We start from the raw sequence: 22,680 nt of genomic DNA, 5'->3' as shown, positions 1-22,680 counted from the left end.
ATAGATAGATAGATAGATAGATAGATAGATAGATAGATAGATAGATAGATAGATAGATAGAGGTGGCTTATAAATGAATGAATGAATGAATGAATGAATGAATGAATGAATGAATGAATGAATGAATGAATGAATGAATGAATGAATGAATAGTGAATTCAACTGTCGAACAGCCCTGACAGTCAGGAAGTTAATCTTAATGTTTAGGTGGAATCTCTTTCCCTTTACCTTGAACCCATGACTCCTGGTCCTAGTCTCCGAGGCAGCAGAAAACAAGCTTGCTCCCTCACCAACTTCCCCTAAACAGATTGCTCCTGGGAGATACCGTGCCCTGCAGGGGTTTTAAAGGGCCTTGAATGGGAGACTGGGGCCAGGCAGACAGGAATATTTACGGTCTCTTCTCCCCGTGACTTTGTTGTTTCTCCGCAGTGCTGCTGACTTGGGTGAACTGTGCCAGCGTGCGGTGGGCGACCCGCGTCCAGGATGTCTTCACAGCCGGCAAACTGCTGGCACTGGGACTTATCATTATTATGGGAGTGGTGCAGATTTGCAAAGGTGAGAAGCCTCAGGCCCCTTCCGCACAGGCAGAATAATGCATTTTCAATCCACTTTCACAACTGTTTGCAAGTGGATTTTGCTATTTTGCACAGTAAAATCCAGCTGCAAAGTGCATTGGAAGTGGATTGAGAGTGCCTTATTCTGCATGTGCGGAAGGGGCCCTTGATGGGTGTGCCAAAAAGGGTTGGGGGGCATCCCCCCTCCCACCCCTCCCTTCCCTCGTCCACTATAAAGGAACAAGCGACTCCCCTTTTACCCAGACATATGGACAACATTCCTTAGTAAGCGGATTTCAGGAGTGGATTGGTTGCCATAGTTCCCAGCCCCAACCCAGACTGGATGGTGAGAAAATCAGGTGACCTGGGAGTATCTGGTAAAGAACTGACTGTATGCTTTTTCTAATTAAACTTCTCCTCCCTGCAGGTGAATATTTCTGGTTGGAACCACGGCATGCCTTTGAGTTCTTCCAGACGCCGGATGTGGGCTTAGTGGCACTAGCTTTCCTGCAGGGCTCCTTTGCCTACGGGGGCTGGAACTTCCTTAACTATGTCACCGAAGAGCTGGTTGACCCTTACAAGTGAGTCGAAGACCCGGAGGCAGCGGTGGGATACAAATAAATTTAACAACCGGTTCCAGCGGTGGGATTCAAATAATTTGATAACTGCATGTTTACAAGCACCGGTTTAACAACCGGTTCCGCCGAAGCGGTGCGAACCGACTGAATCCCACCGCTGCCCGGAGACCCTTTAATTACGGCACAGAGGGAACAGACCTGGATGCTATTAGTCACAGACCAGGAAAGGGATTTGGGCGTCTTAGTTGATAGTTCCATGGGAATGTCAACTCAATGCATGGCAGCTGGGAAAAAGGCAAATTCTATGCTGGGGATAATTAGGAAAGGAATTGATAATAAAACTGCAAGGATTGTCATGCCCTTATATAAAGCCGTGGTGCGACCGCACTTGGAGTGCTGTGTTCAGTTCTGGTCACCACATCTCAAAAAGGATATCGAAGAGATAGAAAAAGGGCAGAGAAGGGCAACGAGGATGATTGAGGGACTGGAGCACCTTCCTTATGAGGAGAGGCTGCTGCGTTCGGGACTCTTTAGTTTGGAGAGGAGACGTCTGAGGGGGGATATGATTGAAGTCTATAAAATTATGCATGGGGTAGAAAATGTTGACAGAGAGACATTTTTCTCTCTTTCTCACAATACTAGAACCAGGGGGCATTCATTGAAAATGCTGGGGGGAAGAATTAGGACTAATCAAAGGAAACACTTCTTCACACAACCTGTGATTGGTGTTTGGAATATGCTGCCACAGGAGGTGGTGATGGCCACTAACCTGGATAGCTTTAAAAAGGGCTTGGACAGATTTATGGAGGAGAAGTCGATCTATGGCTACCAATCTTGATCCTCCTTGATCTGAGATGGCCAATGCCTTAGCAGACCAGGTGCTCGGGAGCAACAGCCGCAGAAGGCCATTGCTTTCACATCCTGCCTGTGAGCTCCCAAAGGCACCTGGTGGGCCACTGTGAGTAGCAGAGTGCTGGACTAGATGAACTCTGGTCTGATCCAGCAGGCTAGTTCTTATGTTCTTAAGGCCATTGCTTTCCCATCCTGCATGTGAGCTCCCAAAGGCACCTGGTGGGCCACTGCGAGTAGCAGAGAGCTGGGCTAGATGGACTCTGGTCTGATCCAGCTGGCTTGTTCTTATGTTCTTAATACTTGCTCCCCTCTTCCACGCCATCTTTCTCTCCCTCACAGGAACCTGCCTCGGGCCATCTTCATCTCCATTCCCTTGGTCACCTTTGTGTATGTCTTCGCCAATGTGGCCTATGTCACTGCCATGTCACCTCAGGAATTGCTGGCCTCCAATGCTGTCGCAGTGGTGAGGCCCCATTTACCCCGACCCCATCCTGCCCCGCCCACCGGTTCCCGTTGAAAACACAGCTAACCATCTTCTGTCTCTCCTCCTTTCTTTCTTCCCCCCACAGACGTTTGGGGAGAAGCTCCTGGGAGTCATGGCCTGGATCATGCCTATCTCCGTTGCCCTTTCCACCTTTGGGGGAGTTAATGGATCCCTCTTCACGTCTTCGAGGTAAGTAAACAGGGCGTCCAGCGCTGAGACACCACTCACCGTTCCTGTTGACAAGTTCTGCCTTCCGAAATCCACCCCTGTCAAGTTCCAGGAGGGCAGACTCCTTTTCAAATATTTCTTGGCACGTTACCACTCGACCCTGGTGGCCACACAAAGCTAGTCTACGCCCTTGTCCTGTGTTGGCCAGTTTGGGGGAATACTCTTGTACCTACTGGCTTGTGTTTCTGATCGTTTTTCTCTTGGCTGCTTCCAGACTGTTCTTTGCCGGAGCCCGGGAGGGCCATCTCCCAAGCGTCCTGGCCATGATTCATGTGCGACGCTGCACTCCCATCCCTGCCTTGCTCTTCACTGTGAGTCCTCTGGCCAATGGGGTTAAGGGTCTGTGGGTCAGGGCTGTTGGGTACATGTGGAATGCGGGGAGGATATTTTGTCAACACAGGGAGATTGCCATGGATAGCATTTGGGTTCTTTTTCAACAGATGTTAATATACTAATGTAGATGTTCAGATCAGGGGTGTAACGAGGCAAACTGTAGCCCTGGGCAAAACCTGAGTTGGATGCCGCCGCCGCCCCCCCCCCCCCCCCCGTGGGCAGCCACTCCACCACAGTCAAATTTCTTTTTGCACCAGGTCATTGGTGCCTGCAGGGGATGCATTTTTAGACATATCAGCACCAAAATTTCAGCATATCATTAGGAGACTATCCTTATGCTACCCACCAGGTTTGGTGAGACTTGGTTCAAGGAGTCCAAAGTTATGGACTCCCAAAGGGGGTGCCCCTATCCCCCATTGTTTCCAATGGGAGCTAATAGGAGATGGGGGCTACAGTTTTGAGGGTCCATAACTTTGGCCCCCTGAACCAAACTGGTATACCTGGGGGGTATCATTAGGGCAGTCTCCTGATGAGACCCTGAAAGTTTTGAGACTGTGCATTCAGAAATGTGCCCCCCGCACCCCCCGAGCCTACAACCCCCATTGACAGCAATGCAGAAAACTCAATGCAGAACAAAGATTCTTGGACAAATTTCTGGGATGTTCCTGCAGGGGGCGCATTTTTGGATGTATCGGCACCAAAACCTCAGGGTATCATCTGGATACTGACCTGACGAGACCCGCCAAGTTTGGTGCAGTTTGGTTTAGGGGGTCCAAAGTTATGGACCCTCAAAGGGGATGCCCCATCCCCCATTCTTTGCGAAGGAGATGGGGGCTACCCCATTGGTCTCCGTAGTCTGGAGATCAGTTGAAGTTGCAGGAGATCTCCAGGTCCTGTCTGGAAGTTGCAATGCTAGGGGATTGTGCAACCCCCCCTAGTTTTGCCCTTCTGGAGGCTGGCATCAATTTGGCAGACTGCAGCACCGGCTTGGCGTAATGGTTAAGAAAGGTGGACTCTAATCTGGAGAACTGGGTTTGACTCCCCACCCTCTACATGAACGGCAGACTCTTATCCGGTGAACTGGATTTGTTTCCCCACTCCTACATTTTCACAGCGTGACCTACTTCTCCTTGGCCACGTCAATCTCCATTGGAGACTTTAGGAAATAATATATGACAGCACCCTGTGGCTTAACAAACCAATATGAAATTGCTTGAACAAATCAACAAACTTTTAATCTTAGCACAACTTTCTATCATTTAAGGATAAATAATAGTGAATATATAGTGAGTATATATATACAGCACAACTCAATCGTGCAACGTCTTCAGTGCTGTTTTAAGAAAGAGCACTCAGAACAGTTGCCACCACTAACAGTGTCCAGTGATGAAAGAATAGCAATAAAGTCCAAACTATTAATTAAGCGGGGCTTCTTTCTCTCATCTGGCCTTCTGCATCTGATGTAGCTGCTGCAGGTCTTCCCTCAATTTGGGCCTGTAAAAAAAATAAGTCATTCCCTCAATTAAGCTGCAGGCCTTCCTTTGATTGAAGTCTATGATTGAAGTCTATAAAATTATGCATGGGGTAGAAAATGTTGACAGAGAGAAATTTGTCTCTCTTTCTCACAATACTAGAACCAGGGGGCATCCGTTGAAAATGCTGGGGGGAAGAATTAGGACTAATCAAAGGAAACACTTCTTCACGCAACGTGTGATTGGTGTTTGGAATATGCGGCCACAGGAGGTGGTGATGGCCACTAACCTGGATAGCTTTAAAAGGGGCTTGGACAGATTTATGGAGGAGAGGTCGATCTATGGCTACCAATCTTGATCCTCCTTGATCTCTGATTGCAAATGCCTTAGCAGACCAGGTGCTCAGGAGCAGCAGCAGCAGAAGGCCCTTGCTTTCACCTCCTGTTTGTGAGCTCCCAAAGGCACCTGGAGGGCCACTGCGAGTAGCAGAGTGCTGGACTTGATGGACTCTGGTCTGATCCAGCAGGCTAGTTCTTATGTTCTTATGTTCTCCTGGTGCAGGCCAGATCAACTCAGGAGGGTGAGGCTCTTGCAGTTGGTAATGAGTAAGCAAGCTTACCGACTGTACATGCTCAGTGAGCTTTTATCCCCTGGGCCCTGAGATCCAACCAAACCAAAATACTAAAATGGCATGGGTTACAACAGCATAATTTATTTATTTTTTCTCCGGCAGTGCCTTTCAACCTTGCTGATGCTGGTGACCAGCGACATATACACCCTGATTAATTATGTGGGATTCATCAACTACCTCTTCTACGGAGTAACCGTGGCCGGGCAAGTAGTGCTACGCTGGCGGGAACCTCATCGGCACCGCCCAATCAAGGTGAGGGATCCTGTTTACCTTCGCATCGACGACACGGCAGACCCCTTTTTGCCGCACCGGACTCATCCCTTCGAACCGTATTTCCTGAACAGTGACTTGATTTAATTCAAGTGTCTAATCCAGTGATAGCGAACCTTTTCACGGCCGAGTGCCCAAACTGCCACCCAAATCCCACTTATTAATCGCAAAGTGCCAACACGGCAATTTAACCTGAATACTGAGGTTTCAGTTTAGAAAAAACGGTTGGCTCCAAGGCGCGCGTTACTCGGGAGTAAGCTGGGTAGTAGTCTGTGGCTTTGCTTTGAAGTAACCATGCAACTCTTCCAACGGGTGAATCACGACCCTAGGAGGGTTTACTCAGAAACAAGCCCCATTGCCTTCAACTGAGTTTACTCCCAGGTAAAGGATCGCACTTTAGTTCTTCGCATGAAAATCAGTGGGGTTTAACAGCGCTTAGCAGGGTTACCTACACTGCTTCCCCAAAACTAGGTCTTAGGTTTAATGCTAATAATGTTAATAATCAATTTTCTAATGCTAATAATAATGCTAATAATCAAACCCAGTGGCCCAAGCCAGCCTAGATGTGGGGGAGAGGGGCCACTCTGCGCGTGCCCACAGAGAGGGCTCTGAGTGCCACCTCTGGCACCCGTGCCATAGGTTCGCCACCACTGGTCTAATCTATATTCAATACAACAAACCTTTATTAGGCATTAAGAGGAAAAAAGGGAGAAAACAAGGAAAAACAAAACGAAAACACTGGCAAACCAAAATAAATGTATCAAGTGTATCAAGGAAAAAAATTAGTTGCAGAGGTTACAATCAATGGGGAAGAATTATTTAATAAAAATATAACCTTCCCAGCTAGTGAATATTCATTGAACTTTACAGGAAGCGAAGAGAAAAAGGAAGGACCTAGACCCCTCGTAATTGGGACAATAAAGCAGAATATGTTCCATAGTTTGAACCTCAGGAATACAGTGGGGACATTTTCGCTCTTGTTGGATCATCTTAGTGAACCTCCCTCGTAATATTGAAGAGGGAAAAGTATATATATTCTCTGAACAAGCATAACTGTTTGTGATTACTGGAACAATTAATGTGTCTCTGTTTGCAACTAAATGGAACTTTTAAACTACCTAGAAGCATAATCCAAAACTTCTGCCTCTGTAAAATTTTTATTCAGTTTGACTTAAAATAAAAGACAACATGCAATATACATGAACTAGTGCGTAACGTCTCGCACTTTAGCACAGTGACATACAAATGAATATACACAAGACAAACTAATGATAACATCTCTGTTTGCAACTAAATGGAACTTTTAAACTACCTAGAAGCATAATCCAAAACTTCTAATATGTAACATCTTGCACTGGATTGTTTATAGCTGCTTTGAGCAACAACTGTAAAATTAGGGTCAGTTTCATTCGGACAGTACTTTACTTTTCATTCTGGCAATATCTGTGTAAGGATATTATGCAAAATCACTCAGTTGAAGGGTGATGGGCGGAAGTATCAGAGTTGGCAGAGATGGCCAAACTAACTTCATTACTTAAAGAAAACGTTTAGTTAAGTTTTTGGACAATTGAAAACCCCTGATAGACTATTTGGATAAAATCTGCGTGCCCCATAGGCCATCCCCCCTCACTCCGGTCCTGACTGACACTTTTGGAGGGTTGTATTCAAATAGCCTTCTTAAACTGGTAATTCTAAGAGATGATCGAACTGTGCAAAAAATAAATAACAAGGAAAACCAACTTTTTAAAGTCACCAATTTTTTATCCTGCCTGGCTCTGATTCCTTGAATTATTCCCCACCCACCCCAAATATTGGTAAGATATAGTCACCTTTTCCAGCAGATAGCTACCCTGTTTTCCCTAAAATAAGACATAGTAGAGGTTTTGCTGAAGTGCTAAATATAAAGCCTCCCCCAAAAGTAAGACATAGCAAAGTTTTTGTTTGGAAGCATGCCCGACGAACAGAACACCAGAGCATGCAGCTGTGGAGCGGAAAAATAAGACATCCCCTGAAAATAAGACATAGCACATCTTTGGGAGCAAAAATTAATATAAGACAGTGTCTTATTTTCGGGGGAACACGGTAGCTCCCTCCTTAGTAGGTAAGGGACCCTCCCTTCTGCTGTAATTTCCCTCCTGCACCTCTGTTCCTGTCCGATCCAACCCATCTTTCTCCTTCCCAGGTGAGCCTGTTCTTCCCCATCATTTACCTGCTCTTCTGGGCCTTTTTGTTGGTGTTCAGCCTGTGGTCAGAACCCGTGGTATGTGGCATTGGCTTGGCCATCATGCTGACGGGAGTGCCGGTCTACTTCCTGGGAGTGCACTGGGAACACAAGCCACCTGCCATCAACACTTTCGTCGGTGAGTCGAGGGCCGACGGAGGGAACGCCTGCCAAGCGTGCGCCAGCGGCGTCTCTTTTCCCGCTAAAACTCACCTGCCAACTCTTGTCTCCCTACAGATGCAGTGACCCGGGCCGGTCAGAAGCTCTGTTTGGTTGTATACCCCCAAATGGGTGGGGGGGAACCTGAAGAAAACCTCAGCAAAGAGACCAAAGAACAGCTCGAGCCAATGTGTGTGACTGAAGACCTCCCCAGCCCTCAGAACTGAGCCCTCGGGCTGGGGAGGGTGTCAAAGCAGCCAGCTATGGACTGCGGTGAGCTCTTCGCAGTGGGAGCTCTTCACAGCTAGTATTTCCGACCAGGAGCGAAACACGCGGCAGTGACCCACCCTCATCAGCGGCCCACTGAGATTTCTACGGTAAACCCTGCTGGGGTTGGAGAACTGCCCCACACATCCACTGCTGTTCGGCGGCCCCTTTGCTGCGGCTGGAGTAAGAGGGGGCTCCGCCCACAGCCACGCCCCCTGCAGGAAGGGGTCCCTTTGTTGTCGTTGCCTTATATTGTCGGGAATATTCTCTCTGGGCTTGAACCTCACGGGGCGGGGGAAAGCGTTGCCCCCGCCCCCAGTTTTGTGAACTTGACTTTTCCCATTTGTCCGTCTCTCTCTCTCTCTTTTTTTTTGATGTAATAAATTAAGCTGAACTTGTCACCTGTGTGTCTTCCATTGTGTCTGTCACTCTCAAACACTCTCAAACACTTATGCCCGGGATGGGTAGCGTGGTGGCCAAGTTTGCAGATGATACCAAATTATGTAGGGTGGTGAGAACCACAAAGGATTGTGAAGAGCTCCAAGCGGACCTTGATAAATTAGGTGAGTGGGCTCAGAAATGGCAAATGCAGTTCAATTTAGCAAAATGCAAAGTGATGCACATAGGGGCAAAAAATCCAAACTTCACATACAAGCTACAAGGGTCAGTGCTATCAGTCACAGACCAGGAAAGGGATTTGGGCGTCTTAGTTGATAGTTCCATGGGAATGTCAACTCAATGCATGGCAGCTGTGAAAAAGGCAAATTCTATGCTGGGGATCATTAGGAAAGGAATTGATAATAAAACTGCAAAGATTGTCATGCCCTTATATAAAGCAGTGGTGCAACCGCACTTGGAGTACTGTGTTCAGTTCTGGGCGCCGCATCTCAAAAAGGATATTGAGGAGATAGAAAAAGTGCAGAGAAGGGCAACGAGGATGATTGAGGGACTGGAGCACCTTCCTTATGAGGAGAGGCTGCAGCGTTTGGGACTCTTTAGTTTGGAGAGGAGACATCTGAGGGGGGATATGATTGAAGTCTATAAAATTATGCATGGGGTAGAAAATGTTGATAGAGAGAAATTTTTCTCTCTTTCTCACAATACTAGAACCAGGGGTTCATTCGTTGAAAATGCTGGGGGGAAGAATTAGGACTAATAAAAGGAAACACTTCTTCACGCAACGCGTGATTGGTGTTTGGAATATGCTGCCACAGGAGGTGGTGATGGCCACTAACCTGGATAGCTTTAAAAAGGGCTTGAACAGATTTATGGAGGAGAAGTCGATCTATGGCTACCAATCTTGATCCTCCTTGATCTCAGATTGCAAATGCCTTAGCAGACCAGGTGCTCAGGAGCAGCAGCAGCAGAAGGCCATTGCTTTCACCTCCTGCATGTGAGCTCCCAAAGGCACCTGGTGGGCCACTGCGAGTAGCAGAGAGCTGGACTAGATGGACTCTGGTCTGATCCAGCAGGCTCGTTCTTATGTTATTAAGGCCATTGCTTTCACATCCTGCATGTGAGCGCCCAAAGGCACCTGGTGGGCCACTGCGAGTAGCAGAGAGCTGGACTAGATGGACTCTGGTCTGATCCAGCAGGCTCGTTCTTATGTTCTTAAGGCCATTGCTTTCACCTCCTGCATGTGAGCTCCCACAGGCACCTGGTGGGCCACTGCGAGTAGCAGAGAGCTGGACTAGATGGACTCTGGTCTGATCCAGCAGGCTCGTTCTTATGTTCTTAAGGCCATTGCTTTCACATCCTGCAGGTGAGCTCCCAAAGGCACCTGGTGGGCCACTGCGAGTAGCAGAGAGCTGGACTAGATGGACTCTGGTCTGATCCAGCAGGCTCTTTCTTATATTCTTAAGGCCCTTGCTTTCACCTCCTGCATGTGAGCTCCCAAAGGCACCTGGTGGACCACTGCGAGTAGCAGAGAGCTGGACTAGATGGACTCTGGTCTGATCCAGCAGGCTCGTTCTTATGTTATTAAGGCCATTGCTTTCACCTCCTGCATGTGAGCTCCCAAAGGCACCTGGTGGGCCACTGCGAGTAGCAGAGTGCTGGACTAGATGGACTCTGGTCTGATCCAGCAGGCTCGTTCTTATGTTATTAAGGCCATTGCTTTCACATCCTGCATGTGAGCTCCCAAAGGCACCTGGTAGGCCACTGCGAGTAGCAGAGAGCTGGACTAGATGGACTCTGGTCTGATCCAGCAGGCTCGTTCTTATGTTATTAAGGCCATTGCTTTCACCTCCTGCATGTGAGCTCCCAAAGGCACCTGGTGGGCCACTGCGAGTAGCAGAGTGCTGGACTAGATGGACTCTGGTCTGATCCAGCAGGCTTGTTCTTATGTTATTAAGGCCATTGCTTTCACATCCTGCATGTGAGCTCCCAAAGGCACCTGGTGGGCCACTGCGAGTAGCAGACAGCTGGACTAGATGGACTCTGGTCTGATCCAGCAGGCTCTTTCTTGTGTTCTTAAGGCCATTGCTTTCACCTCCTGCATGTGAGCTCCCAAAGGCACCTGGTGGGCCACTGCGAGTAGCAGAGTGCTGGACTAGATGGACTCTGGTCTGATCCAGCAGGCTCGTTCTTATGTTCTTAAGGCCATTGCTTTCACCTCCTGCATGTGAGCTCCCAAAGGCACCTGGTGGGCCACTGCAAGTAGCAGAGTGCTGGACTAGATGGACTCTGGTCTGATCCAGCAGGCTCTTTCTTATATTCTTAAGGCCATTGCTTTCACCTCCTGCATGTGAGCTCCCAAAGGCACCTGGTGGGCCACTGCAAGTAGCAGAGTGCTGGACTAGATGGACTCTGGTCTGATCCAGCAGGCTCTTTCTTATATTCTTAAGGCCATTGCTTTCACCTCCTGCATGTGAGCTCCCAAAGGCACCTGGTGGGCCACTGCAAGTAGCAGAGTGCTGGACTAGATGGACTCTGGTCTGATCCAGCAGGCTCTTTCTTATATTCTTAAGGCCATTGCTTTCACCTCCTGCATGTGAGCTCCCAAAGGCACCTGGTGGGCCACTGCAAGTAGAAGAGTGCTGGACTAGATGGACTCTGGTCTGATCCAGCAGGCTCTTTCTTATATTCTTAAGGCCATTGCTTTCACCTCCTGCATGTGAGCTCCCAAAGGCACCTGGTGGGCCACTGCAAGTAGCAGAGTGCTGGACTAGATGGACTCTGGTCTGATCCAGCAGGCTCTTTCTTATATTCTTAAGGCCATTGCTTTCACCTCCTGCATGTGAGCTCCCAAAGGCACCTGGTGGGCCACTGCGAGTAGCAGACAGCTGGACTAGATGGACTCTGGTCTGATCCAGCAGGCTCTTTCTTATATTCTTAAGGCCATTGCTTTCACCTCCTGCATGTGAGCTCCCAAAGGCACCTGGTGGGCCACTGCAAGTAGCAGAGAGCTGGACTAGATGGACTCTGGTCTGATCCAGCCGGCTCTTTCTTATGTTCTTAAGGCCGTTGCTTTCACCTCCTGCGTGTGAGCTCCCAAAGGCACCTGGTGGGCCACTGCAAGTAGTAGCAGAGAGCTGGACTAGATGGACTCTGGTCTGATCCAGCCGGCTCTTTCTTATGTTCTTAAGGCCATTGCTTTCACCTCCTGCGTGTGAGCTCCCAAAGGCACCTGGTGGGCCACTGCAAGTAGCAGAGTGCTGGACTAGATGGACTCTGGTCTGATCCAGCAGGCTCTTTCTTATATTCTTAAGGCCATTGCTTTCACCTCCTGCATGTGAGCTGCCAAAGGCACCTGGTGGGCCACTGCAAGTAGCAGAGTGCTGGACTAGATGGACTCTGGTCTGATCCAGCAGGCTCTTTCTTATATTCTTAAGGCCATTGCTTTCACCTCCTGCATGTGAGCTCCCAAAGGCACCTGGTGGGCCACTGCAAGTAGCAGAGTGCTGGACTAGATGGACTCTGGTCTGATCCAGCAGGCTCGTTCTTATGTTCTTAAGGCCATTGCTTTCACCTCCTGTATGTGAGCTCCCAAAGGCACCTGGTGGGCCACTGCGAGTAGCAGAGTGCTGGACTAGATGGACTCTGGTCTGATCCAGCAGGCTCTTTCTTATGTTCTTATGTTCTTAACTCTTGTTGGTCTCAATGGTGCTACTGAACTCAAATCTAACCGGTTATCTAACTCGGATCTAACTGGTTGCCCGAAGGGCTTGTGAGCAGGATGCTGAAACGATACCCAGTATCCCCACCCCGCACCCCAATTTCCCATCAGAATTATTTGGCAGTGTCTTCATCCAGTAAGGAAAAGCAGTGGGGAATGAGTTAACTCCAGAATCTCTTCTGTCAGAAGGCGGGCTTAAAATATTGATGCTCTTCTGAGAGAAGCGGCATTTCCAACCCCCCACTCCCTGACGCACACCTCTTGTTATGAAAGCAGGGCTTTCTAGTGCTTTGCAGGTTGCTCAGATGAAAGCTCCCCTCCCCCTCCCTTCCTTTTGCAACCAGAGAACCTTTTCAGGATCTCTGAGCCTCAAAGTGATGGGTGAAAGATCCCCAAATCGTCCCTGTTGTGTGGCAGGAAGGGACTGAAGAAGAAAGTCTACCCCAGAGTAACAACCAAAGGTGGGATCCAGCAGGTTCTCACAGGTTCCCGAGAGTAGGTTACTAATTGTTTGTGTGTGCCGAGAGGGGGCTACTAATTGGTGATTTTGCCACGTGATTTTGGCCTTAGTTACGCCCCTCCTCTCAGCAGTAGCGCGCAGAACTTGAAGCAGTCGAGCAGGAGGTGCACCGGCGTGCGTGGCAGCCTGCGCCTGCGTGCATTCGTTTCCCACCCAAGGACCGGCGCAGCAGCTGTGTCCTTGCCACAGCCCCGCCCAGGAATGCCCTGTCCTGGAATGCCCAGCCACGCCCCCGTCGTGCCCCGCCCAGCCCCATTGGTGCTACGCCACAGTTGGAATCCCACCACCATGGGAACCTGTTACTAAAATTTTTGGATCCCACCACTGGTAACAACCTCACTAGAAAGGACAATAAACTGGAAAGTGAGTTGATGTGTGGGAGCAGGGAGCTTCCAGCTGCAAAGGACTTTGAGTCAGCCCGATGGGGAATATTCTCTGACGTAGCCAGGTGCAAAATTTGAGTCCGCCCCCCCCCCCCCACAACGTATAGGCAGCCCCCCTCTCCCCATGACCAAACAATGTTTTTTTGTACCAGGGCATCTCAAAGCCACCATCGCATTATAGAACGTGCCCCAACTCACAATTTTGAACACAGCAATGGTCCGTGCAACACAGCGGAAATATGGACCATGGGGGAAGGAGGAGGGGTGTGGGGGCGATATTCTGCCCCCCCCCACGTGACTAAATGGCCGCAGCCCGGGGACATTTGACCCCATGTGTCCCCTTGGGCAGTACGCCCCTGCCTTTCAGGAGCACTTCCAACTAGCAAAGGACCCTCGAGGCAGAAGAATACGGCAAGGGATACAAACAGTAAGACTGGGGTGCTATTCCACGATCTCGTGTTCTGTGCCCTCTCTCAGAAAAAAGATGTTAGTAGGGTTGTACATTTCTCTGCCACAGAACTTTGTTGCAGAATGCTCCGCCTGGATTCAAGGACCGACCAGTCTGCAAAAGGCAAGTATTGGTGATAGTTGTTCAATGAACTATAAATGCTCCTGTATCAATAATGCACAAAATCATGGTTTTGACAAAGTAAAAATGAATAATTCTCATATTCGCTTAAGACTACATTCTAATGGAGAAGCATACAATTTTTTCAATTGCTGCACCTTGACTGACTGTACTGACATCTTATCTGAGACACAGTATAGCTCTACTCCATATAGTACAGTGATGGCGAACCTTTTCGAGACCGAGTGCCCAAATTGCAACCCAAAACCCACTTATTTATCGCAAAGTGCCAACACAGCAATTTAACCTGAATACCGAGGTTTTAGTTTAGAAAAAAAGTTGGCTCCGAGGCGTGCGTTACTCGGGAGTAAGCTTGGTGGTAGTCGGTGGTTTAGATTTGAAGCAACCGTGCAACTCTTCCAACGGGTGAATCACGACCCTAGGAGGGTTTACTCAGAAGCAAGCCCCATTGCCAGCAACTGAGCTTACTCCCAGGTAAAGGATCGTGCTTTAGTTCTTCTCATGAAAATCAGTGGGGTTTAACAGCGCTTAACAGGGTCACTTACACTGCTTCCTCAAAACTAGGTCTTAGGTTTAATGCTAATAATTGAGCCCAGCGGCCCAGGCCAGCCTAGATGTATGTGTGTGGGGGGCCGACTCTGAGCGTGCCCATGGAGAGGGCTCTGAGTGCCACCTCTGGCACCCGTGCCATAGGTTCGCCACCACTGATATAGTATCTGTGTAGTTCTGTTTTCCTGCCCCTTGGCTCCACCTACTGGAGCACAGACACCAAAGCAACAGGTTTTGCAATGCCGTCCCACCCTGGTGTTCTGATGCGCGCCTGCAAACCAGCCGAAGTCTTTGGGCGGGTTCACACTGGAGGCTTGATGCGCCTTTGCGTTAAATCAGTCCCTGATGCAAATGTAAAGTTCGTTTTGCAAAGAGGCAAGCTTCTGTATTCTTTCGGCATTAATTGCGTGGACATGTGGCAGAAATAGCATCTTGGCAATTACAGCCGACTGGGAGATCAGCTTTGTAGCCAGGCCAAGTCAGCATCTACCAAGACATTTGGAAGCAGCTATGTTGGGAGGAGTATAGTGTCTAGATCAGGGGTAGGGAACCTTTAACACTCAAAGAGCCATTTGAACCCGTTTTCCACGGGAAAAGAAAACACTCGGAGCAGCAAATTTTTGACATTTAAAATAAAGATAACAATATATATGTAGGGTTTTTTTTTACCTTTTACTCCGCTCATTCTGAGAAGCGCATGGATGCGCCCGCCCTGCTGCCTGCAGGACGGGCAAGGATGAAGCCGGCAGCTCGGCCTCGCCGGCCGCCGGGAAAGCACCCGCCCCGCTCCAATGGGGATGGGGCCGGCGGCTCGGCTCGTGGAGCCACAGTGCAAGGGAAGAAGAGCCGCATGTGGCTCTCGAGCCGCAGGTTCCCTACCCCTGGTCTAGATTGAGGGAAGCCCGCAAAGTTGAACCACTCTACTCTGCATTGGTCAGACCTCACCTAGAGTACTGTGTTCAGTTCTGGACACTGCAATTTAAGAAGGATGTTGACAAACTGGAACGGGTCCAGAGGAGGGCAACTAAAATGGTCAAAGATCTAGAATCCATGCCCTACGAAGAGAGGCTTAGGAAACTGGGGATGTTTAGTCTGGAGAAGCGAAGGTTAGGGGAGGACATGATAGCTATGTTTAAATATTTAAAGGGATGTCATGTCGAAGAGGGAGCAAGCTTGTTTCCTGCTGCCTCAGAGACTACCCTGTTTCCCCGAATATAAGACATCCCCGGAAAATAAGACGTAGTCGAGGTTTTGCTAAAGTGTGAAATCTAAGGCATCCCCCAAAAGTAAGACGTAGCAAAGTTTTTGTTTGGAAGCATGTCCACTGAACAGAACACAGAAAAATAAGACATCCCCTGAAAATAAGACATAGCGCATCTTTGGGAGCAAAAATTAATATAAGACACTGTCTTATTTTCGGGGAAACACGGTAGGACATGGAGTGATGGGTTCAAGGTGAAGGAAAAGAGATTCCACCTATACATTAGGAAGAACTTTCTGACTGTCAGGGCTGTTCGACAGTGGAGTTCACTGCCTCGGAGAGTGGTGGAGTCTCCTTCTTTGGACGTTTGTAAACAGAGGCTGGATGAACATATGTCGGGAGTGCTTTGATTGTGTGTTCTTGCAGGGCAGGGGGTTGGACTTGATGGCCCTTGGGGTCTCTTCCAACTCTATGACAAGATCAGCATCCTTGGCACGGCCTGTAGCGATGCCCATGCTCTCTGAAGGGACTTTGTCACCTCAATGAGGTTTGGGGGGGGGGAGAGTCAAACTGTAATTCAGAGTAGCTGGGATGCACCTCAGAAAGGGGAAGGAAGAGGGAAGAAGGCCAAGGGACACGGCAGCGAGAAAGAAGGAACAAGGCTCAAACAGACAGTGGGAATGAAGCAAGAAGGTGGACGCGAGCCGAGACGAAAAATGGAATGAACTGCTGGTAGAGAACGTCAACTCCGACCCGGCACCCGTAAGGGGAAAGGGCACGAGGCACCCAAATCAACACGCAGAGAAGGAGAAGAAATCTGCGTCAAAAGAGGAAAGGAAAAAGTAAAATCAGTCGGAAGGGGAAAACCTTACACTGAAAGAAGGGAAAGAGAAAAACGGGAAAGCAAGAGAAGGCCAGCGATCTGGAGCTGACCAGCAGACAAGGCAGAGAGGGCCAAGAAGGGGATTGGAGGCCGCCTCTCGGCACCATGGCCCAAGGAGGATACTATGAGAGCGAACGGCACTACCAAGAAATGTCCTCTGCGAGGCCCGCGGGCACCGACCTGGCCCCCTTCTGCGAGTCAGACCTGGATGCCTGCATGGGGGATGAGCAGCTGCTCTCTGAGGTGCTCCAGGGGGTCCAGCAACGAATGCCCAAAGGTATCCCGTTCCCCAACTACTTCCCTGGGGAACCGTACCCTTTCCTGTCCTACGGAGGGGAACGCAAACCTCTCGGGGCCTTCGACTCCCGCTGCATCAAAGAGGAGCCGCGAGGAGGCGACCCCGGGCGGGCAGGTGGACGCCACCCGTACAACGCCCCGCACTTTCCGGCCCCCCCACATGTCCCTGAGCCCACCTGGGCTGCGTTCCGGGCAAGCGCTGAGAGTGTTGAAGGTAAGGAAACTTGCACCTCTCCTGCCACTACAAGCTTGGAGGCGTGGCTGCTCAAACCATTGGCTTCTGACCCCAAACCCAACAATATGTCAGTCCTGCAACACAGTTGCTAAAATTTTGATCACCTTTAAGCGTGGGGAGGCCACTGAGGTCCATGAGTCTTATCATTTAAGACAGATGGGGCCAGGGTCCCAGCCGAAAGCTTATGATGGGTTAGAATTAAGTGGAAGCAGGTTCTAAGAGGAACACATTTTAGATGGAGAGGCATTGAGTGTTTTGATAAGGAATGATCACCACTATCTTTAAGAGTGCAATGTTAACGTTAGCCCAAATAAACTCAAAAATACACACGTTGCACTCTGGCTGTGTCCAGTCTTATATATTGATCTTACATATAATTAAACAACTTAACACTTCTATTTATATTTACATTTCCTCATTTTTCTGACAAAGTTCTTTAAGATACAGCATAAGGCTTCCAACTCTTGTAACTAAACAATAATAATAATAATAATAATAATATAATATAATAATAATAATAATAATAATAATAATAATAATAATAATAATAATAATAATAATAATAATAATAATAATAATAATAATAATAATAATAATAATAGTGATTATTTATGTTTGGGCGAAGTCATAGATTGCCACACACATTAAAGAAGGGGACAAGTCTGAAGCCGGCAGAGATGCCGGGTCAAAAGTCCTAGCTGGAAGAGTTTTGTTTTTAACAGACACTTGAAAGAAAAGAAGGGGCTTAATTAGTGGGTCTGTGGTGGAGGGAATTGCAGAAGAGTCGGTGACAGTAAGAGGGAAATCCAAGACAGTTATAATTTGTATTGTCGAAGGCTTTCACGGCCGGATTCAACTGGTTGTGGTGGGTTTTCCGGGCTGTGTGGCCGTGGTCTGGTAGGTCTTGTTCCTAACGTTTCGCCTGCACCTGTGGCTGGCATCTTCAGAGGTGTATCACAGAGAGAAGCCTGTTACACACTGTGTCTAGACACAGACTAGACACACCTCTGAAGATGCCAGCCACGGATGCAGTCGAAACGTTAGGAACAAGACCTACCAGACCACGGCCACACAGCCCGGAAAACCCACCACAACCAGTTGTAATTGTTCACCCTGAGGAAGGCTTTCATAAAGGAGGGAATCCCACACATTTCTCACTGAGCAGTGGCGTGGGGAGGTTGAAAACTTCGTGTATCTAATCTGGGAGGAACCGAGGGTTTGATTCCCCAGCTCTGCACGCCCTGAGCTGTGGAGAGCTTATCTGGGGAATTCCAGGATTAGCCTGGGCACTCCCCACACCCACACACACCTCAGCTGGGTGACCCTGGCCAGGCTAGTCACAGCTTCGAGGAGCTCCCCTCAGCTCCACCTACCACTTTCACAGGGTCAGTGTTTGTTGTGAGCCGAGGGAAGAGAACCAAGGAGATGTAGGCTCAACCCCTTTGAGTCTCCTGCAGGAGAGAAAGGGGGGATATAAATCCAAACTCTTCTTCTTCTCTTCTAACCTGAGCAAGATATCCATCTATCTAATACTTCTTTTTAACTCGCAGCTGGGGAGGCGCTGTGGTTCCCCCTCCCTCATTTTAGCCTCACAACAGCTCTGTGAGTAGGCTAGGCTGCAAAAGAGTGACCAGCCCAACTCAGTGGGATTTGTAGCTGAGTCTCCCAGATTCTAATTTGATACTCTGTAGCTACTGGTGGTGTCGGGGTCTTAAGGCTCCCTCTTGTTGAGGGATTGAGGAAAGCCCTCCTTATCATCCCCTGCCAAAGTATCATTGCTGGCAGGGGATGTCATGGAACCGTAGTCCAATAACACATCTGGAGGCGGCTTTGAAGCTCTTGGACACCTATGCTCTGGAAGACTACCCCCTGCCAAAGCACAAAAATGTGTAACCAGGAAGGTCCAGGAAAATGGTCAATTTCTTCCTTAGTAACTATGTATTAATCTGTTCGGAGCCTCAGCGTTATCAAACTCAGCATTACGAAGCCCGCTCGGTTCCCTTGGCTACCCCACACGACCTGCGTTCATCACAAATACGTAAATGTAGTTATGACTGCCTGCAACATCAAGCCAACGGCCCCAGGGGCAACAGGGAGAGACAAACGATATTTACGCTTTCTAATCTGAAGAGATTAAAGTCCCTGGTCCATTTAATTTACCCAACCTGGTTCTCAAAGGAGGCTGTTTGCTTCGGTGTCCATCCAGAGAAGATATCCCAAGATTGCGACTCTAATCAGGGGCTTCTCATCTCCAGTGAAACTGAATAAGGAGAGAATATTGATTGTAATGCACACACTTCCCCTTCTATCTAAAATAAACTGAAGCAGATAGTCTCTTGGAGCAGCAGTGGCGTAGTGGTTAAGAGCAGGTGCACTCTAATCTAGAGAACCGGGTTTGATTCCCCGCTCTGCCGCCTGAGCTGTGGAGGCTTATCTGGGGAACCACATTAGCTTGTGCACTCCAACACACGCCAGCTGGGTGACCTTGGGCTAGTCACAGTTCTTCGAAGGTCTCTCATCCCCATCCCCACCTCACGGGGTGTTTGTTGTGGGGGGGGGGAGGGCAAGGAGATTGTAAGCCCCTTTGAGTCCCCAAGTATGAGAGAAAGGGTGGGCAGTTAGGCCAGGCCAGGCTAGGGGTTAGGCTAGGCCAGCTAGCCAGCCAGCCAGCTAGAGGAGGAGTTTGACTCTTATATCCCCCCCTTCTCTCCTGCAGGAGACTCAAAGGGGCTGGACAATCTCTTTGCCCCTTCCCCCCACACAACAAACACCCTGTGGAGGTAGGTGGGGCTGAGAGAGCTCCGAGAAGCTTTGACTAGCCCAAGGTCACCCAGCTGGCATGTATGGGAGTGTACAGGCTAATCTGAATTCCCCAGATAAGCCTCCACAGCTCAAGTGGCAGAGCGGAGAATCAAACCCAGTTCCTCCAGATTAGATACACACGCTCTTAACCTCCTACGCCACTGCTGCTCCCATCTCCTCCTCCTCCTCCTCCTCCTCCTCCTTTTCTTCTTCTTCTTCTTCTTCTTCTTCTTCTTCTTCTTCTTCTTCTTCTTCTTCTTCTTCTTCTTCTTCTTCTTCTTCTTCTTCTTCTTCTTCTTCTTCTTCATTTCTGTTGTGATACCTCCCCTGACTCTTGGCCTCCTCTTTTTCTTCCTCTCCCGCCCCCACAGGGCCCTTCCTGCAACCCGGCGCCATCCTGCGGTGCCCCCAAGGGCAAGAAATCCGTGAACAAGGACAGCATGGAGTACCGCCTGCGCCGGGAGCGCAACAACATCGCGGTGCGCAAGAGCCGCGACAAGGCCAAGCGCAGGGTGCTGGAGACCCAGCAGCGGATGGTGGAGCTGCTGGGCGAAAACGAACGGCTCCGTAGCCGCGTGGAGCAGCTGATGCAGGAGACAGAGACCCTGCGTGACATTTTCCGCCAGGTGCCCGAGGCGGCAGGCCTCATCAAAGGGTTGGGGGGCTGCAGCTGAAGCCCGCTGGGGTGGACAGCAGGGCGGTGGTGGGAACCAAGAGCGGGGGGCTTCGGGCACGTCAATAAAAGGAACCTGGTTCTCTCCAGGTGTGGTGGTTTCTTTTTATACAGCAACTGATAGGGACACACACACACACACACACACACACACACCCCGGGTAAACTGTACCCAGGATCAGTGGTGGGATCCAAAAATTTTAGTAACAGGTTCCCATGGTGGTGGGATTCAAACTGTGGCGTAGTGCCAATGGGGCTAAGGGCATGATCGGGCGTGGCCAGTGCATTCCTGGGGGCTGGGCTGCGTAAGGACGAAGCCGCTACGCGGGTCCCGGGTGGGAAACGTACCCTCACGCGAGGCGCAGGCCGCCACGCATGCCGGTGCACCTCCTGCTAGGCTGCTGCAAGTTTTGTGCTTACCGCTGAGAGGAGGGTCAGAATCTAAGGCAAAAATCACGTGGCAAAATCACCCATTAATAACCCCCTCTCGGCACACACAAATAATTAGTGACCTACTCTCGGGAACCTGTGAGAACCTGCTGGGTCCCACCTCTGCCCAGGATCTAATGAAGGCTTCGCATCGCTGTCACTCAGATCGGCAGCTCCAGTCCAGAAACCTCAGGCGGAGTATTCTGCGTCTTTGAACTGGCAAGCTTAAGATGTAAACCCAAGGCTCTAAATGCAAAAGCAGTCATGCCATTCCGGTCCCTTCCTGGGGAACTAGAGTCACACTGGGGTGGCACTCCGGGGGACGAGATAACGCCCAACACAGCCCTTTCCAAGGGCCTCAACCGCTTTATACTGTGCACAAACGAAAAAAAGGGGAACCAACTTAACCCTACAAAACTAGAAGTAAGTGCCTGCGCTAGTCGCTTTTAAGGGGCCGTACAACTGCCTAATATCAAAACGACGCATGCTGCTCTCATTGCAAATTAATATCATCTATCTTGTAAAAAGTCCTTCATATAAGCTCATTTCAGGGAGGAATCCTTACCTAGATGTTAGGATTGGTTGGCTCTCCTTATCAGTTTCGCCAGCATGGCCAATTGGCCATGCTGGCAGGGGCTGATGGGAATTGTTGTCCATAACATCTGGAGTGCCAAAGGTTTGCCACCACAGGCCTACCTGATGCACACAATATCACGGTTACAATACACAAAAGGGACCAGCGGGACACTTTTTCAACCCTTAAAGCAGTGGCTTTAGCAGCAGTGGCACAGGAGGTTAAGAGCTCGTGCATCTAATCTGGAGGAACCGGGTTTGATTCCCAGCTCTGCCGCCTGAGCTGTGGAGGCTTCTCTGGAGAATTCAGATTAGCCTGTGCACTCCCACACACGCCAGCTGGGTGACCTTGGGCTAGTCACAGCTTCTCGGAGCTCTCTCAGCCCCACCCACCTCACAGGGTGTTTGTTGTGAGGGGGGAAGGGCAAGGAGGTTGTCAGCCCCTTTGAGTCTCCTGCAGGAGAGAAAGGGGGGATATAAATCCAAACTCTTCTTCTTCTTCTTCTTAAAACCAGACGTGTTTCAGCCACCCGGCCTTCCTCGGTGGTCAAAAGTAATACAATAAGACAGTGTTGAGTTACCTCTTTTGCTGAAAAGAATTTCCTGTGACTGAGGCATTATACAATTATGCCATAGCAGAATTGAGCATTGTATTATGCTTTTGAAGAGGACCAGACTTTGCGTGGAAGATCTGGGTGCCAATTTAAACAACCCTGGTGGAATGCTCTACCTTCAGCTGTCCGGGCCCTGCGGGACCTTAGTGAGTTCCGCAGGGCCTGTAAGACGGAGCTATTCCACCGGGCTTTTGGAGGGGCCGGCCATGGTCGTACTGCCCCCCACCGAATCTGAGGCTGCCGGTTTCCATCTTTTCTATTCTGGTTGGGCCTGATCTTCTGACGCCATCGCGGGCCCAGCCTATTCCCTCCCTTCTTTTGGCCTTAGTTCGGGCGCCTGTTTTTAAACAACTTTTGTTTTTTTAAAAAAACAAAACTTTTGTTGTTTTAATTATATTGCTGCATGGGTTTTAAGGGGTTAAGTTTTTATGTTGTTGATTTGCTGTTCGTTAGAACAGCCGTATTGTGAGCCGCCTCGAGCCCTTCGGGGATGAGGCGGGCTATAAGTTTAATAAATAAATAAACAAACAAACGAACCAACCAACCAACCAATCAACCCACCCCCCCAAATGTCAAAAGTACTATAATTGCAATTTGAAGCCTGGTAGCTAAACGCTGTATTATTGTATTACTTTCGACCACTGAGGAAGGCCAAATTACAGCTTGGAATAAAAATGATTAAATTTCAGCATCGCGGGCAGTTTCGCTCGAATGAATGGTATGCTCGGAGTGCGCCAGTTTAAGTTTTAACTTCTGAGCACCTGGA

At 49.3% G+C, this 22,680-nt stretch overlaps 2 protein-coding genes across 2 annotated transcripts; both read left to right on the top strand.

The window, feature by feature from the left end:
• Positions 1-340: 340 nt before the first annotated feature.
• On the top strand, positions 341-8,450 carry SLC7A8 (solute carrier family 7 member 8). The gene is made up of 8 exons (XM_048517519.1): positions 341-555; positions 982-1,135; positions 2,324-2,447; positions 2,554-2,657; positions 2,911-3,007; positions 5,235-5,384; positions 7,585-7,762; positions 7,861-8,450. Exons 1-8 carry the CDS (start codon positions 531-533, stop codon positions 8,007-8,009), a joined length of 981 nt encoding a protein of 326 aa, XP_048373476.1. The 5' UTR covers positions 341-530; the 3' UTR covers positions 8,010-8,450.
• Positions 8,451-16,017: 7,567 nt separating this feature from the next.
• CEBPE (CCAAT enhancer binding protein epsilon) lies at positions 16,018-20,299 on the top strand. Its single transcript, XM_048517527.1, is given in 3 exon segments — positions 16,018-16,740; positions 16,742-16,802; positions 19,997-20,299. Coding segments are annotated over 3 exon segments (708 nt in total). The 5' UTR covers positions 16,018-16,396.
• The last annotated feature ends 2,381 nt before the right edge of the window (positions 20,300-22,680 follow it).

Source organism: Sphaerodactylus townsendi, linkage group LG15 (assembly GCF_021028975.2).
Source record: "Sphaerodactylus townsendi isolate TG3544 linkage group LG15, MPM_Stown_v2.3, whole genome shotgun sequence".
Lineage (NCBI taxonomy): Eukaryota > Metazoa > Chordata > Lepidosauria > Squamata > Sphaerodactylidae > Sphaerodactylus > Sphaerodactylus townsendi.
This window is presented reverse-complemented; position numbering and strand designations above follow the sequence as displayed.

Excerpts from the sequence above, each read along its gene's own strand:
- SLC7A8 (XM_048517519.1), top strand. The coding sequence starts at position 531 with ATGGGAGTGGTGCAGATTTGCAAAG. Across the intron at positions 2,658-2,910 it reads TCCCTCTTCACGTCTTCGAG|ACTGTTCTTTGCCGGAGCCC; the intron begins GTAAGTAAACAG and ends GGCTGCTTCCAG. Across the intron at positions 5,385-7,584 it reads ATCGGCACCGCCCAATCAAG|GTGAGCCTGTTCTTCCCCAT; the intron begins GTGAGGGATCCT and ends TCTCCTTCCCAG.